At 45.7% G+C, this 16448-nt stretch overlaps 2 protein-coding genes across 10 annotated transcripts in view; both read right to left on the bottom strand.

The window, feature by feature from the left end:
- Positions 1-15051, bottom strand: part of ZNF185 (zinc finger protein 185 with LIM domain) — a 101207-nt gene extending 86156 nt beyond the window's left edge. The window contains exon 1 of the mRNA XM_019438215.2: positions 14260-15051. The gene's annotated coding sequence lies outside the window, so the exon portion shown is untranslated. The remainder of the gene's footprint in view (positions 1-14259) is intronic.
- A 112-nt stretch (positions 15052-15163) lies between these two features.
- The window catches only part of NSDHL (NAD(P) dependent steroid dehydrogenase-like), a 29469-nt gene continuing 28184 nt past the window's right edge, over positions 15164-16448 (bottom strand). For all 9 annotated transcript variants that reach the window (XM_019438243.2, XM_019438239.2, XM_019438238.2 and 6 more), the window contains one exon: positions 15164-15724. In XM_019438243.2, coding sequence (XP_019293788.1) covers positions 15392-15724 — 333 coding nt within the window. In that variant the 3' untranslated portion in view covers positions 15164-15391. The remainder of the gene's footprint in view (positions 15725-16448) is intronic.

The raw sequence follows: 16448 nt of genomic DNA, 5'->3' as shown, positions 1-16448 counted from the left end.
GGAGGGGAAGAGACAACCTTTGAAACATACACATGTCCAGGCTTTACCCCTAGAGCTCCTAATTCTTTGAGATAAGGTCTGACAATTCTCATTTTTAACAAATGTCCCTGGAGATTCAGATGTACTCCAAAGATTAAGAACTGTGGCTCCTGAGTAAGGCATGCAGGGCGGGGTGGGGAGTTTCAGGAGAGTAAAGCAGGGGTGGAGCTGGAAAAATTGTGTGGCCAAGGAAACTTCCTCAACCTGGTTTGTCAGCTTTGGGTCCTAGGGCATGAAGGTATTAAGGATACCAAAGATATGAAGGTAACTGAAGGATGTTCACATTTATTTAAAATGCATTTTGGGGGGTGCCTGGGTGGCTCAGTTGGTTAAGCTTCTGGCTTCGGCTCAGGTGATGATCTCACAGTTAGTGATTTAGAGTCCCACATTGGACTCTGTGCTGACAGCTCAGAGCCTCAAGCCTGCTTCAGATTCTGTGTCTCCCTCTCTCTCTGCCCCTCCTCAGCTTGCACTCTGTCTCTCTCTCTCTCTCAAGAATAAATAAAACATTTAAAAAACTAAAAAAAAATTAAAATACATTTTGGGGCACCTGGGTGGCTCAGTCGGTTAAGTGGCAGACTTTTGATGTCAGCTCAGGTCTTGATCTCAGGGTCATGAGTTCAAGCCTCATGTTGGGCTCCACGCTGGGCATGAAGCCTCCTTAAAAAAATGCATTTCATTAGAAAGTTTGACTATTGGTGTGTTATTGTTCTCAAATTGAATTTTATCACTTACATTAATATGAATTGATGCTGCAAGACTTGGTTTGCAATTGAAGGATAATCTAGAAGTTTGAAATAAAATACAAATTCATAGAAAAAAATGCAACTTAGAGAAGTCCAAATAGTCTTATAACCCTTTAAAAATTGAATCAGCAGTTAAAAGTCCCCTGCCCCATAATAGTCGATTTTACATGTCAACTTGACTAAGCTACCCTCCCCATTTACTCAATCAGACACTCTTCTAGGTGTTGCTGTGAAGGCATTTCATTGATGTGATTAAAGCCTTATAATCAATTGGCTTTCTTTTTTTCTTTTTTCTTTTTTTTTTGGTAAGGGACTTAACATTTATTTTTTTTGAAGATACATTTTAAAATAATAGATTACAGATATCAAATATGAGGCATTTTGAAAGCCTCCATCAAATTTCCATTTATTATTCATTGCTGCTTATCTTTTTTTTTCCATTTAGAAACCAACTATTTATTTTGAGAGAGAGAGTGAGCACACGAGCAGGGGAGAGGCAGAGAGAGAGAAGAGAGAGAATCCCAAGAAAGCACAGGGCTTGCAACATGGGGTTCCATCTCACAAACCATGAGATCATGACCTGAACCAAAATGAAGAGTTGGATGCTTAACCAACTAAGCCACCCAGGTGCCCTTGTGATCAATTGACTTTAAGGGAAATTACCTTGGATAATCTGGGTGGGTGTGATTCAATCCATTGAAAGGCCTTAAGAACAGAGCTGGAACTCTCTCACAGGAGCTAAAGTTGCCATTCCCAGGAGGCCTGCCCTTCTTCCTAGTCTGTCCTATGGCTTCCTGGTCAGCCCCCAGCATAATGTAAGCCACTTCCTGGTAATAAACTTGTTTATATAACTATTATTGATTTCTTTGGTTGACCCTGATTGATACACCTCCCCTCAAACAAAATTTTTATGTGTATTATTTTCCTTATTAAAATATTGAAAATAGGGGCACCTGGGTACCTCAGTCAGTTAAGCGTTCGACTTCAGCTCAGGTCATGATCTCGTGATTTGTGGGTTCAAGCCCCGCATCAGTTTCTGTACTGACAGCTCAGAGCCTGGAGCCTGTTTCGGATTCTGTGTCTCCCTCTCTCACTGCCCCTCTTTTGCTCGTGCTCTGTCTCTCTCTGTCTCAAAAATAAACATTAATTTTTTTTAATATTGAAAATATTTTCAACTTTCCAGTATGATTTTTTGACCTATAGTTATTTAGAAGTATGTTGCCTAATTTCCAAACATGCTAAAATTTCCAGCTGCTTTTATTATCAATTTGTAGCTTAATTGCATTATTATCAGAGAGTACACTCTATATGATTTCAATCCTGTTCCCTGTAGATATCTTTTGAGTTTTTAATTCATTTCCTTAAACATAGTAAACGTAGTTCATTTATAGTATGTGTCTGATAAGGACGGTTGCCACAGGTGAGCTCAGGAAAGTGACTGAGAGTTGAACTATGGAGCTAGTGTCTCCCTGTGGATCTAGGACATGTTACTGGGAGTCAGTATTGTCCACACTTTAGTTACTTGCATGCTATCTTCACCAATTTTTGCCATATCTAAGTACTACATATACAATTATTTACTTAAAATGTGTTCTTTAAATTGACTCATTCTTCCAAAGTCATACATATTTACATAAAAGGTAATTTTATATTACTATTCCAAATGGAAAACTAGTCATTTGCCATAGAGGGGAGCCATAAAAAGAAACATTACAATAAAAAGGGAATAATATGACATATTAATGAAAATATTGTGGTTTTATGAATGGTTTAAGACTGAGGCCTGTTCTCTTATTGTTAAAGTAGAAAATTTACCAAGTGTTTGAGAATCTAATGAAATGGTAGCAGTATAGCGCAAGGCAGTAGGCAAAGGATGGACTTTCCAATACACATTATCTGTAACATAACATTAAAAAACACTTTTCTCAACATTTTGCAATCATCATTGCAAAAAAATCATCAATGGATGCTAAGTCTATGGGAGGGGGCAAGTTACATGAAAATTATTTGCATGGGGGGAATGCAACTATACAGGGGAGAACTTGGCTATCACTTTGGGTAATCAAAATTAACATCATCCACTGAGAAACTTAACAGAAGTCCATGGGGGAGGGGAAGAAGAAGAAAAAAAGAGGTTAGACAGGGAGAGAGCCGAAGCATAAGAGACTCTTAAAAACTGAGAACAAACTGAGGGTTGATGGGGGGGGGGGGCGTGGGAGGGAGGGGAGGGTGGGTGATGGGTATTGAGAAGGGCACTTTTTGGGATGAGCACTGGGTGTTGTATGGAAACCAATTTGACAATAAATTTCATATTTAAAAAAATAAAAATAAATAAATAATTAACATCATCTATGGACTTCAAGCTGTATTACAAAGGTATAATCATCAAGACAGTATGGTACTGCCACAAAAACAGACACTCAGATCAATGGAACAGAATACAGAACCCAGAAATGGACCGACAAACATATGGCCAACTAATCTTTGACAAAGCAGGAAAGAATATCTAGTGGAATAAAGACAGTCTCTTCAGCAAGTATTGCTGGGAAAACTGGACAGTGACATGGAGAAAAATGAACCTGGACCACATTCTTACACCATATACAAAAATAAATTCAAAATGGATGAAAGACCTAAATGTAAGACAGGAAGCCATCAAAATCCTCAAGGAGAAAGCAGGCAAAAACCTCTTTGATCTTGGCCGCAGCAACTTGTTACTCAACACGTCTCTGGGGGCAAGGGAAACAAAAGCAAAAATGAACTATTGGGACCTCATCAAAATACAAAGCTTCTGCACAGTGAAGGAAACAATCAGCAAAACTAAAAGTCAACCAACAGAATGGGAGAAGATATTTGCTAACGACATATCAGATAAAGGGTTAGTATCCAAAATCTATAAAGAACTTATCAAACTCAACACCCAAAAAACAAATAATCCAGTGAAGAAATGGACAAGGACATGAATAGACACTTCTCCAAAGAAGACATCCAGATGGCCAACCAACACATGAAAAAATGCTCCACATCATTCATCATGAGGAAAATACAAACCAAAACCACAATGAGATACCACCTGACACCTGTCAGAATGGTTAACATTAACAACTTGGGCAACAACAGATGTTGGTGAGGATGTGGAGAAAGAGGATCTCTTTTGCACTGCTGGTGGGAAAGCAAGCTGGTGCAGCCACTCTGGAAAACAGTATGGAGGTTCCTGAAAAAATTGAAAAAACAGAACTACCCTACAACCCAGCAATTACACTGCTAGGTATTTACCCAAAGGATACAGGTATGCTGTTTCAAAGGGGCACATGCACCCCAATGTTTATAGCAGCACTATCAACAATAGCCAAAGTATGGGAAGAGCCCAAATGTCCATCGATGGATGAATGGATAAAGAAAGTGTGGTATATATATACAATGGAGTATTACTCGGCAATCAAGAAGAATGAAATCTTGCCATTTGCAGCTACGTGGATGGAACTGGAGGGTATTATGCCCTAAGCGAAATTAGTCAGTCAGTGAAAGACAAATATCATATGACTTCACTCATATGAAGACTTTAAGACACAGAACAGATGAACACAAGGGAAGGGAAACAAAAATAATATAAAAACAGGGAGGGGGACAAAACATAAGAGACTCTTAAATATGGAGAACATAGAGTTGCTGGAAAGGTTGTGGTAGGGGGGATGGGCTAAATGGGTAAGGGGCATTAAGGAATCTACCCCTGAAATCATTGTTGCACTATATGCTAACTAACTTGGATGTAAATTAAAAAAAATTAAAAAAAATTAATATCATCTAGATGATACCCTTACAAGGACACAACATCATTTAATTGGGTACTCATGTGGGAAAAAAATGTCCTTGGATCCTACTGCATATGATACAAAAAATTAGTTTCAGACAGACTGCAGGTCTAAATATGAAAGGTAAAACAACAAAGCTTCTAAAAGAAAAACAAGAGAATATCTTCGTGAACTTTGAGTGGTGAAAAATTTCTCAACCATGACACAAAAAGTACTAAATATCAAATAAACATTTGATAAGTGGAATAAATGAAAACGAAGAACCTCTGTTCATGAAAACATACTGTTGAAATGAAAATCCACCCCAAACATGAGAGGAGATCTTCACAATACAGAAATCTAACAGAATACTCATCCACAATATATCAAAGAAACAAACAAATAAACAACTATAAATCAACACTAAGGGTAGGTGAGCTAATAGGAAAGCAGGTAAAGATCAGAACAGGTACTCCGTCTCAGTAGTTCTCAGGAAAATGCACATTAAGGCCATAAGATGTCACATTTAAAAGAAAGAACACCAAATGTTGGCAAGGATATGGGGGCAACTAGAACACTCGCAGATTGCAGATGGGAGGATAATTTGGTACAACCACTTTGGAAAATTCTTTGTCTTTATCTATTAAAGCTAAATATATGAGTTCTCTGACCCAACAACCCCATTATTGTTATAAGTTGAATTGTGTCCTTCCAAAATTCATATATTGAATTCTACCCTGCCCTGTACCTCAGAATGTAACTGTGTTTAGAACTAGGGTATTTCAGGAGTTATTCAGTAAAAATGAAGTCATTAGAGTCCCACTTGGAACAGAGTGGGCCTTAGGCCAATATGACTTCTTATAATGAGAGGAGATTAGAACACAGACATGCACGGAGGGAGCATGTGAAGACACAGGGAGAAGAGAAGTCTGCAAGCCAAGGACAGAGGCTGCAGAAGAAAGTGAAGCTGCTGACATCTTGATCTTGGACTTCTAGTCTCCAGAACTGTAAGAAACTAAATTTCGGTTGTTTAAGCCACCCCATCTGTGGTACTTTTTCATGGTAGTCTGAGCAAACTAAAACAGGTATATAGTCAACACAATTGCATATACATGTTCGACAAAAGGCATACAAAAGGAATATCCATAGCAGCATTATTTATAATAACCAAGAGCAACCCCAATGCCCATCAAAGTAGAAAGAACAAGTCAGTCATGGCATGTCCACAACAGTGGAGCATGAACTCCAACTGCAAACATATGGATGAGGCTCTCATACATAACGTGGAGGGGCAGAAGCCAGATGTGTAAGAGCACATACAGTGTGGTTCCATTTATGTAAAATATAAAAATGGGCAAACCTAATCTCTGCTGCTAGATGTCTAGGATACCGGTTAGCCACAGACACATAGTGAGTAGGGGGGGACCAAGAGAAGGGGCTTGTGGTGTGCTGGTCATATTATGTTTCTTGATCTGAGTGCTTTTATACAGACATGCTGTCTTTGTGAGCTGTCTTCAAGCTGTACACTTATATATGATATGCATAATATGCATATTCTTTTGTGTCTTTTGTTTCAATACAGTTTAAAAACACAAGAGCACCAAATTTGAAGGGTTCCCCCTGCCCCCAGTAGTCTGCAGGATTGGAAGAGAATTGAATAGGAATGGCCTTTCTTTATTTGTTACAAGTACCATTGACAATGTTCCAGCCTATGTGCTGGGACACACGGGGTGAGGGAAATGAGCAGCTTTTGCCTGGCATTTAGGGGGGACTGGCAAGAGCAGATTGCCTGGCTCATGGAGACCCTGGCTGCTGGGGGGAAGACAAAGGCAGGCCCAAATAGAGTCAGGGAGACCTGGGACGAGGCTGTTGACATCATCCATGTTATCAGTGGCATAGTTGAAGACAGGACATCAAACCAGTCCCCTGACTCTGTGCACCATAGCACATCTACTATCTACCCATGGGGGACCCTGGTGTGGTAAGGACAGCTGCAGCCCTGCCCCTCCCCGCCATGCCTCATGATCCTTGTGGTCTAAATGTCTCCCCACCCTAACTTGGAATAGGCTCCTGCCTCCAGGCATTGCAAACAGCTATTTGCCCAGCTCAAGTACTGTTCATCTGTTGGGGTCCTGAATAGAAAGAGTAAGGGGATTCTTCTCCTTTGTTCCACAAGGGGGATACACAGGCTCTGAGGGTGAAAGAAAGAGCCCCACAGGGTTATTTCTGGGATATCTGAAGATACATCTGAGTTTTTGTAGTCTTTTGTTTAAAAATTCCAGTAAGAGCATCTCAGTGATGTGGAACAGGGCAGGGGTGTGTAGATCAGACACAGACACACACAGTCACAGAACCATTTGTGTCATGTGTACTTTATTGGCCAAGAGTGCCCATAGCTGGTCATTTTCTAAAGCCTGTGGAGTGGAGGAGGGTAGAGGGCCCTCCCAGATCAGTGTTCTGTGGGACGGTTGCAAAAGGCACAACATGTTACCACAAGACGGGCTCACAGCCCAGCAGTCACCAGACTGCCTGTGGCTAGATCTGGGCACGGAATGGAAATGATGTCACTAGAGCTTCACGTTATTTCATCCAATTAACTGAGAGTTAATTAGTATGTCCAAAGTGCTTTGAAGCTGAGGAGCACTGTTTATTCACAATTAAGGTGGAAGTGGTAAGCTCAGAGAGGCTGCACAAGGGGGTGCTGGCATTAGAATGGGAAGATGGGCAAGGATTCTGCTTCTGTCTTGCTGTGAGGAGCTAGGGGACATTTGTTCACGTGTCTGTAGGAGTGTCCTGGGGCTGCTGCAATCAAGTGCCACACATCGGTGGTGGTGGGGGGTGGGGGTGGGGGAAACTAAGACAACAGGCATTTATCCTTTCACAGTTCTGGAGGCCAGAAGTTTGAAATCAAGCTGTGGGCAGGGCCATGCTCCCTCCGGGGGGGAAGATCCTTCCTACCTCCTCCAGCCTCCAGCTTCTGGCATTACCCCAGGCATTCATTCCTTGGCTCAGGGCCACATCACTCCAATCTCTGCCTCTGTCCTCCACATAGCTGTCTTCCCTGTGTCCGTATCTCTATTTCCTCTTCTCATAAAGGCCATCATATTGCATTAGGGCCCACCTGAATGACCCCATATTAATGTAAATGATAAAATTCATTTTGAGAACAGTGGCACACCTAGAGTCTTCAGTCCCACTTCTAGAAGCCTTTGGCTCTCTCAGTCACCCCCACGTTCCAGTGCTGAAGAAAGAGTGAGGGAGGGAAACTCTTAGGAATGAAGCACTCATTGGGCACTGGAGATCAGATGATGGGTCCTGTTATGGGTTGCATTATGTCCCCCCAAAAGATATGTTGATGTCCTAATTCCCAGTGCCTGTAAATGTGACTGGATTTGAAAATGGGTCATTACTGTTTTCTCATTGTTGCAGGGTTCTCTCTGGCTCTGTGGAGCACTCCTGCTGGGGTGGAGAGAGGTAGGCCCCAGAGTGCCAATGCCTGTGCTGGCCTTGCAGGGATCACAGGCAGGCCCTGCCTTGAAGTACTTCTTAGTGCGGAGGGAGGCAGGTACACAAGCCAGGAGTCTTGGGCTAGAGTCATGGGTGGAAGAAGCCCCAGGCAGGCACAGTGGGAGCCTGGGAGAGAGTACAGCAGGAGCTTCACCTGGCCTGGCTGCCAGCCCAGTAAAGACTTGTAGGAGTCAGCCAGGCAAGGACAGCAGAAGGCATTCTGGGGAGAGGCCCCCATGTGCTGCCATGAGCAATGGGCTTCCTAGTCCAGTGGGAGTCCCTTTAAAGCTCCAGATCAGACTGCCTGCAGGGTCCCTGGTTTAGAGGGGCCATAGATGTCAAAGGTTATCTTGGGCTCAACACTGAAGGCAGCTTTTTAGCATTCAGTGGCCTGGCCAGAACTGACTTTGATGAAGGAAGCAATCAGACAATTGACTGTGAATAGGACAAGGACGTCGGGACCCTTGGTTCTGCGGTACCTCAATGCAGCCTGTCCTGTACAGCCTACAGTGCCTTGGGGCTTTGCATCTAGGCCCAGCCTCTGCAGGCTTGCTCTCAGCACCACCTGGGCCCGTATTAAAGCCCTTTTGGTTGGCTATGGCTAGATGGTCTTCAGGTGGCCTTAGCTTAGCCTGTGCTTCACTTCCCCAAACACTAATCCCAGCCCCAAATATAGCACAAAGAGGCATGTCCAAATCCTAGTTCCTCTCCTGCCGGGACATGAGAACCAGTCCCAGGCCTTGAGGCAGTGCTGAGACCTAACACTTGCTCACCTGGGCCACTGGATTCTTAGGCCTTTCCAAACCCGCCCTGCAGATCCACCCACATTTCTCAGCACCTTCTAAACCTGCACCATCATATTAGTGACCTCTGTACAGGATTTGCAATCATCACTCAGTGCCAAACTAGCCCAGTGAGTTATTTGAATAGTATTTGGCAGACAGGGCTGCAGGGATCCAGCAGTTTGTTTGAAGCCCGTGGCCTGTCAGGAGGTTGGAGCATCGGCCCTTTACCCAGGGACCTACCTCTGTCACCTTGGTGAGGGGATGACTTTCCCTAGATTCATGGCTGCTGAGCCTGTTGGGACTTGTCTGTCCTTTGGCTCCCTTCCAGCTGGAGGCTGTACCTTACTGGCCACTGTGGTAGATTGAGTAGTTGCCCCCCCAAAATGTCCACCCCTTGAGATGTATTGATGGAAGTGGAGATGGGAGCAATGCACTCTGATGATGGACGAAGGGGCCACAAGCCACCGCTTACAGTGGTGTCTGCCTCTGGTCCCCCTTGCACTCTTTTCATCATATAAACACAAAGGCCACCATGTCACTCTTCAGTGGGCAATCAAGTCCAAGTTCCTTGACCCTTGCAACCTCACGTCCTACCATTTCCAGGCACAGACCACAGTGCTTCCCTTGGCCTGGAAGCTAGAAGGCCATTCCTTCTCTTTTCCAGCTGGCCAAAGTGGGCTTGCCCTATATGTATGTATGTATTTATTTATTTTTTTAGTGTAAAAATATTTGATGAATAAGAGGTCAATAATTTTTAATATTCCTAAATGGAGTATGTTTATAAAACAGGTTAAAATATATTCTATATCTTTCAGATTTACAGTGCTTTGTATTTTTTTAATTTATGTATTTTATTTAAATATAATTTATTGTCAAATTGGTTTCCACACAACCCCCAGTGTTCATCCCAAGTGCCCTTCTCCCCGCCCATCACCCACTTTCCCCTCTTCCCCACCCCTCATCTACCCTTAGTTTGTTCTCAATCCTTAAGAGTCTCTTATGATTTGCCTCCCTCTCTCTCTGTAACTTTTTCCCCCCTTCCCCTCCCCCATGGTCTTCTGTTAAGTTCCTCAAGATCCACATATGAGTGAAAACATATGGTATGTCTTTCTCTGCCTGGCTTAAAAGTAGCCATTCTAATGGGTGTGAGGTGGTATCTCATTATGGTTTTGATATGTGCATTTCTCTAACCATTAGAGATGTTGAGAGCATCTTTTCAAGTACCTGTTGGCCTATTAGTCACTCTTAAGCAGAGGTTGGCAAACTTTCTGTAAGGGGGAAGACAGGAAATATTTTAGGCTTTGTGAGTTACAGATCTGTCATAACTGGTCAACTCTGCCGTTGTAGCATGGATGCACCCACAGACATGTCAACAAATGGATGTGGCTGTATGCCAATAAAATTTTACTGACTAAACACAGACAAACAGGATTCAACCCCAAGTTCAGTTTGTGGACCTTTGCTCTTAAGGGAAAGAGCACTTGGGATATTACTTTCTCTGTGGGACTCTCTGAGGGTAAGTGCTCTATCTTGGTCACTTCTGCATCCCTTTGGACTTAGCAGGTGCTCAGTTAATATTTTCTGAATTGATGGTCCCCACCCCTCCCCACAGAGAACAAAGCCAGTGGTGTGTATGTCTACCAGTACCTACTAGAGAAGGTGTCTCCCAAGAGTTGCAGTACAGGGCAAGGGCTGAGAGGCTTTCACTCTCTTCCCTCTTTTTCTCCCCTACCCAGTTCATGCTAGAAAGTTTTCTGGGCTGAAGGATCTAATGTGAACAAACCTTCTGGGGCTGAGTGGGTGAAAGAGCTGGCAAAGCGTAGGCTCTAATTTGGGTCCATTATCATTTGAAGTCTTCCACAATTGACAACTAGGCAGTGCTGGGGTAAAGAGGTGCATGCTGCTGATGGAAGGTTCTAGTGTTTCTCCACATACCTCTTTTTGGTCTCCATTCCTCTTATTTGTGCCTTTTGAGCCCTTCATGTTGCAAAGCCTCAGATTAGAGCCTGTGTCCCTTCCTCCCCAGATGGGCACCTTTGCTGTGTAAACTGCCTGAATCTTGGTGGATAATGTGGGGTGCACTAACCTAGGGGATTCCGAGCTTGTGGTTTAGTCCTGGCTCCGCTAATTGCCTGAGTGCCCTATGCCATGGCTTCTTCTCTCTGGGGCTCCCCCAGCTGGTCAAAGTGGGTGTTAGTAGCTTTGTCCTCTAAATACCCTTTCAGTCTGGTCCCAGGAGCAGCCACTGCACAGGACTTCAGAGGCAGAGAAACAAATCCAAAGTCCCTGGACCTTGAGGAGTGTAGCGGCTTGTAGGAGACCCGGGCAGCTGAGCCAATGACTGATGGCAGTGCAGGCTGGGCTTTGTAGGAAGCCAGGAGAGAGAGACTGTAGGGCAAAAGCTGTGAGGAGTGAATGATGTTGGAAAGAAAGTTTGAAAGAACAGGCTGCTTGCCCAGCAGGACCAGATACCCTGAGGTGAGCGATGCAGAGCAGAATGCAGCTGAGGAGCCATGAGGAGCTTATAGGCTAGCTTGCTGGTGCTGGGTGGAGAGAGGGAAGGCAAGGGGAGTTGCAGAGAGGTATTTCAGTTCAGCAGAAGGGAGAACTTTCTACCAGCAAGGGCTATTATCACACAGCAAGGCAAGGATATCCTAGTCAGTGGATAGAAATGCACACCAGCACTTGAAGGGCTGTGGCCAGAGGCCTAACGCATTTCTGTCCCATCTGACAAGTCCACTTCTACCTTGCTTCCAGTCCTTCTCTATCTTGAAGTCATGGACCTACAGGCAGAGCAGCTGGCCACAGCCACCTCTTGGTCCACGAACACTCGCAGATGGAGATGCTAATGAGGCCTGGGAGCTCCACTCTGGCCTCTTCCCTGTCAACTTGTCTCTCTTGGACCCTTCCTCAAAAGCAGGCTTCCCTACAGCTGCTGGCACCCATCCCCCCAGCTTGGATTTTGTATTGGGCCATAGTCATCTTTGAAAAGCTGACAGCTCTGTGCCCTCTGCTGACAAAAGACACATACTCACGGATGTCCCAAAGGTTGTGGCCAATTCATAGAATTCACAGACCTCCCAATTCCACGCATGAATGCCAGGCCTGGAACCCCTACTCCAACCAGTCCCACTGGCTGTTTCCTTCTATTGCTACAGTTACTCTAGGATTTCAAGCCAGGCAGGTAATTACCCCCATTTCTTGAGCACCCACTTGGTGCTGTGGGGATGTTGGTTGGCTCTGCCCTCAAGGAGCTCCTAGCGTGGTAGGGGTGGGAGGAAGTACACCGAGGGAATACATTAAATAAAGCAAAGATTGAGAGCTACAGGCTGGGAGTCCCGAGCAAGTGGATGATTTCCAATTGGGAGAAAGAGGGTAGGCTTTTTGCAGGGAAGGGATCTGGCTATTTTGGATTTGGGGACATAACAGGGAGAGGACAGGACAGGCAGCCAGGGCAATGTGAGCAAGGGGACGTCTGACAAGGCATGAGCAGTTTGGCTGGAGTGCAGTAGGTGTGAAGCCCAGTGGAAAAGGCTGGAAAGGCAGGCTGAGCACAGGTTGTGAAAAACTGGCTGCAGAATGTGTTCCAGAGAAAGTTGGGACCCACTGAAGTGTTTTTGACAGAGGAGGGACAGATCTAGGTCTCTTTTAGGAAGGATGACCTGGAGATACATAAAGTCTGGATCAGGGGAGGCAGACAGATCATCTTGGCTGTCCCAGTACACCCGATCCAGGTACAGAGAGGGCCAGGTGCTGAACTAGGTCAGTATCAACGGGGAGGGAGGAGGGACTGAAATGAGAGACCTTCCCAATGAACATGCAGAACTGGACATGGACTTTCAGCTGTCCTCAAGCTGGGAGAGAACTGCCTTCCCTCCAGCCTGATCTTACAGATGGATATGCCATGGGGGAGAGGCGCAGGCCTAGCTTGGTTCTCTAGGATGTTATTTTAGGGAGGTGTACTACAAGGCTATCAGCCATCAGGAAAGGGACAGATTGGGGTGGCCCAGGGACTCGGGCTGGTTAGCAAGACAAGTTCAGTCTTGCAATAACTGAAGCAAGGTTCTAGCTGGACTTGGTGACCTGGTGGGAGTCTCCTTCAGTGGTGAGGAACCATGCGTGGAGCCCGTAAGCAGAGTGGCAGGCTCACGGAGTCTCTGCTCAGTAGGTCTGAGGTGGGGCCCCATCATTTCTAACAATCCCCATAGGGACGCCAAGGCTAGCCTTCCCGGGCAGTTGGATTTTCTCCAAACGGATGGGGGTGGGGGTGGGGAGTGATGTAGGTCTGAGTCAGGAATACAGGGCAGAGCAAGGAGTCATAAAAGCCCTCTGCGGCAGGGAGGGTAGCTCCACTGCAATGTCAGCTCCAGGTTGTACCTGTTTCATTCACCACTGAAGCCCAGGCAGTGCCCAAAAAACGTGTACAATGAATGGGTGAATAAAACAAGTGAGCAGACCAGAGGTTCCCTGAGGCAGTAGATACGGATGGACAGGACGTACGAACTCTGGACAGTTCGGTGAGGGACACCTTTTGTAGGGGCAGCTGGTAGCATTTTCCCAAGAAAGCTGGGAGGACAAAGCTGTGGGCACTTTGGTCTGCCAGTCTCCCTCTTCTAGGCCTGAGTCTCCTCCTCACAGCTCTGAAAGCAGAGTCCATCAGTTCTATGCCGTGGCCTCCTCCTCCCTCCCACTCCGCCTAAGAAATCAGGCAGCAAGCTGAGTCCTTTCCAGGTGCTCCCACTAAGGCTTCATTTCTATTTCCATGGCTACAGCATTGCTCAGCCTTTTGTTACTTCCTATTTATCTCCCAGGCCCCACACAGGGTGGTGATATAAGCTTCTTGATTTTTGCCCTCCACTGTGTAAACCCTGAACAGTTTCCCATGCATACGGGACAAAGTTTAAGGCCCCTTGGCTTGGTATCCTCAGCCCTACTTAGCTCTTCAACCAAACCAACCTCCCACTGCTCCACGCCGCACCCCCCCCCCCAAGCCAGGCCGGTCACTTCTGTACTTCACTGAATCTGAGAAAGACAACACACTGCTGATGAACTTATGACAAGTCATTGCTTATGAACCTGGCCTTTCAGCCTGAAACGCCACCTAGGGGTCTACACCTATGGACCCTTTATCCATCCTTCAAGGTCCAACTCAATGCTGTCGCCTCCTCGTTGGAAGCCTTTTTGATGGTCTTGCCTGGAATCCATGTCTCCTTCCCCTGAAATTACACCACCTTGTCTCCCAGGCACCCCGGCTTGTGAACATATATCAAGCTCCTCTATTCTAAGTGCCTCCGGGGCAAAGACCTTGTCTTATTTCTGCTTGTGCTCCCCTGCCCCATCAGCTTCGTACAGTCTACCCCCAGGCGGGGGTGACGTTCCTATCACACATACCTCATGGCATGTACAAGACCTTCACTTTACTCCAGTCTCTCCTGCTGCCTCTCCACCCCTGGACAAAGGCAGAGAAGAAAGCAGAAATCTTTAACATTACATTTCAATGAGTCTGGGAAGAAAGCAGGTTCTGTAAGCAGAATATCACCAGAAAATAGAGAGCACTGAAACATATGTGCTTTGCCTTTTGGAAACTGGCCGAAGGGTTCTATGAACGTGAGCTGCAGAGAAACAGCCCTTTCTGCATCATCTCGTGGAGTTTCTGCCCAAACTCCAAGCAGATCCAGGAGGTACTTCTCTCTGACCTCTTCAGTGGCAGACTGTCAAGTGGCCCCACGTCCCATGTTAGAACAGGAACTACACAGCTGAAATGGCAGGCTGCTGGGGCACACTACCACCTTGCAACTAAAATGGACAATGGGGCTCTGCTGCTAAAGAGACATTTGTCCATGAAAGAACATTTTATGAAAAAACAATGCAGGCAGGCACACCAGCTACACCTGAGAGAGAACCTGGACGCATATATGGAGGTGACCAACAAGCGGTCTCTTCCCTCTGGAGATTGCTGGTGGTGGGATGACAATTACTTAAAATTTTTAAGTTTTTGCTCTAACTTCTGTGTGTATTTGAAATGTACATTTGAAGTTTCACCATGTGTTTATAACTTCTGCTCTTCTTCTAGTATATCTGTATTATGTGGCTCCTCGAACAGTTTGTGGCTTCTCCTCTAGTATCAGTTCACATGGAAGAAAATGTACTTTCTCATCATCAATTAGCAAATGGGTTGTTTTTCCCCTATAGCTTCCTTGATTATGCACAAGCACACTGGAATGATAAGTAACCCAGGACTCAGGAGGGGTGGCAGAGAGGAAGAGGGAAAGAACGAGAACACCAAACAGCAGAATATGAAGCTGCCTGCTTTAAGAAATTCAAATCCAATCCTACAAAGGGAGAAATGTCTGCTGCTTTCTCCACCCTTGTGGTCGCAGAAGAGCTGGGTGTGGTCTCATCTAACTGGCAGGAGGAGACCTAAACTCAGAGGAAACTCACTTGAAGGAGGTTAGTTTATTGATCCACAGGGGACAGTTAGTGGCTGGGGAATGCACTGAGAGGGCCCAGTATCCGGGGTGCCTCACTTGACCTTCCGCAGGTGGTGAAAGCCCTGTATAGTCCTTTCTATGGCGTCATCCATGGTGACCAGGGGCCGGTAGCCCATGACCTGTTTGGCTCTCTCACAGCTGTAATAGTGGAATGTGCCGGCCAGTGCGACCCGCATTGGTGTGAAAGTGGGCTGGACACAGATGATAGGACTGATCACCATCACCAGGAGGGACAGCAGAAGAGCCAGGTAGTAGGCCACCCAGTACGGGATGTGGTACTTGGGGGCCTCATAGTTGAGGCCTGTCAGGATACGAGACAGGAATGTCCAGAAAGGGATGGGCTCGTCATTGGTGATGTGAAATGCCTGGAGAGAGAACAAGAAGTTAGAAAATGCTCCCCAGCTGCAGAGGTGAGAAGACCACACTTGGAACTTGGGAGCTCAGCCACACGCTGCTGGCTCAGCCTGGGACCAGTATTTTAGGAAGCTAGTGGCTCTCCCTGCCTGCCCACCTAGTGTCTCCAATCTACCAATGTCAGACTGCGGCAGAGGGGCTTTTTTGGTTTGCAGCTATGGGCAGGTAGCCTTAAAGTCGAGAGGGAAGGTGAGGAGTTTTACCTATGGGCCAGGATTTTTAAGTGAAGCTTAGACTGAATTCAGGAAAGTATGTTTGTTAATTGCACTTAATTTAATAATAATGTTCTTCATGGTAAAACTCGTTATCTTCAGATGCAACAAACAGGTTATATTACATTTCTCAAATGTGATGTGTTTCGTCTAAACCAAAAGCCACACACTTACCCTAGTCCTGCCACCCTAAGTGTTACAGCAGTGGGAAAACAGCAGAGGTCCAGGAGAAAAATGAGGCCCAAAGAGGGACTTCCAAAGGTAGTGGTGAGAAACAGGAAAATGGAGGCCCTATGGGTGGGAGGAGAGGCTGAGGAGGCCCTAATGTGCTCTCCCCTCTCTGCGTGAGGGCTCACCTCCCCTGACATGTCCATCCTGCCCACCAGGTGCCAAATGCCAGGACATTTAGGTATATCCACCCCTCTGGAGTGGTGAGAGGCATGAGCATGGGTGGGCAATGGGG

This window comes from Panthera pardus, unplaced genomic scaffold (genome assembly GCF_024362965.1).
Source record: "Panthera pardus isolate Hobbes unplaced genomic scaffold, ASM2436296v1 HiC_scaffold_27, whole genome shotgun sequence".
In the NCBI taxonomy this organism is placed as follows: Eukaryota; Metazoa; Chordata; class Mammalia; order Carnivora; family Felidae; genus Panthera; species Panthera pardus.
Note: the sequence above shows the minus strand (reverse complement) of the source record. Positions and strands in the feature narration are given on the sequence as shown.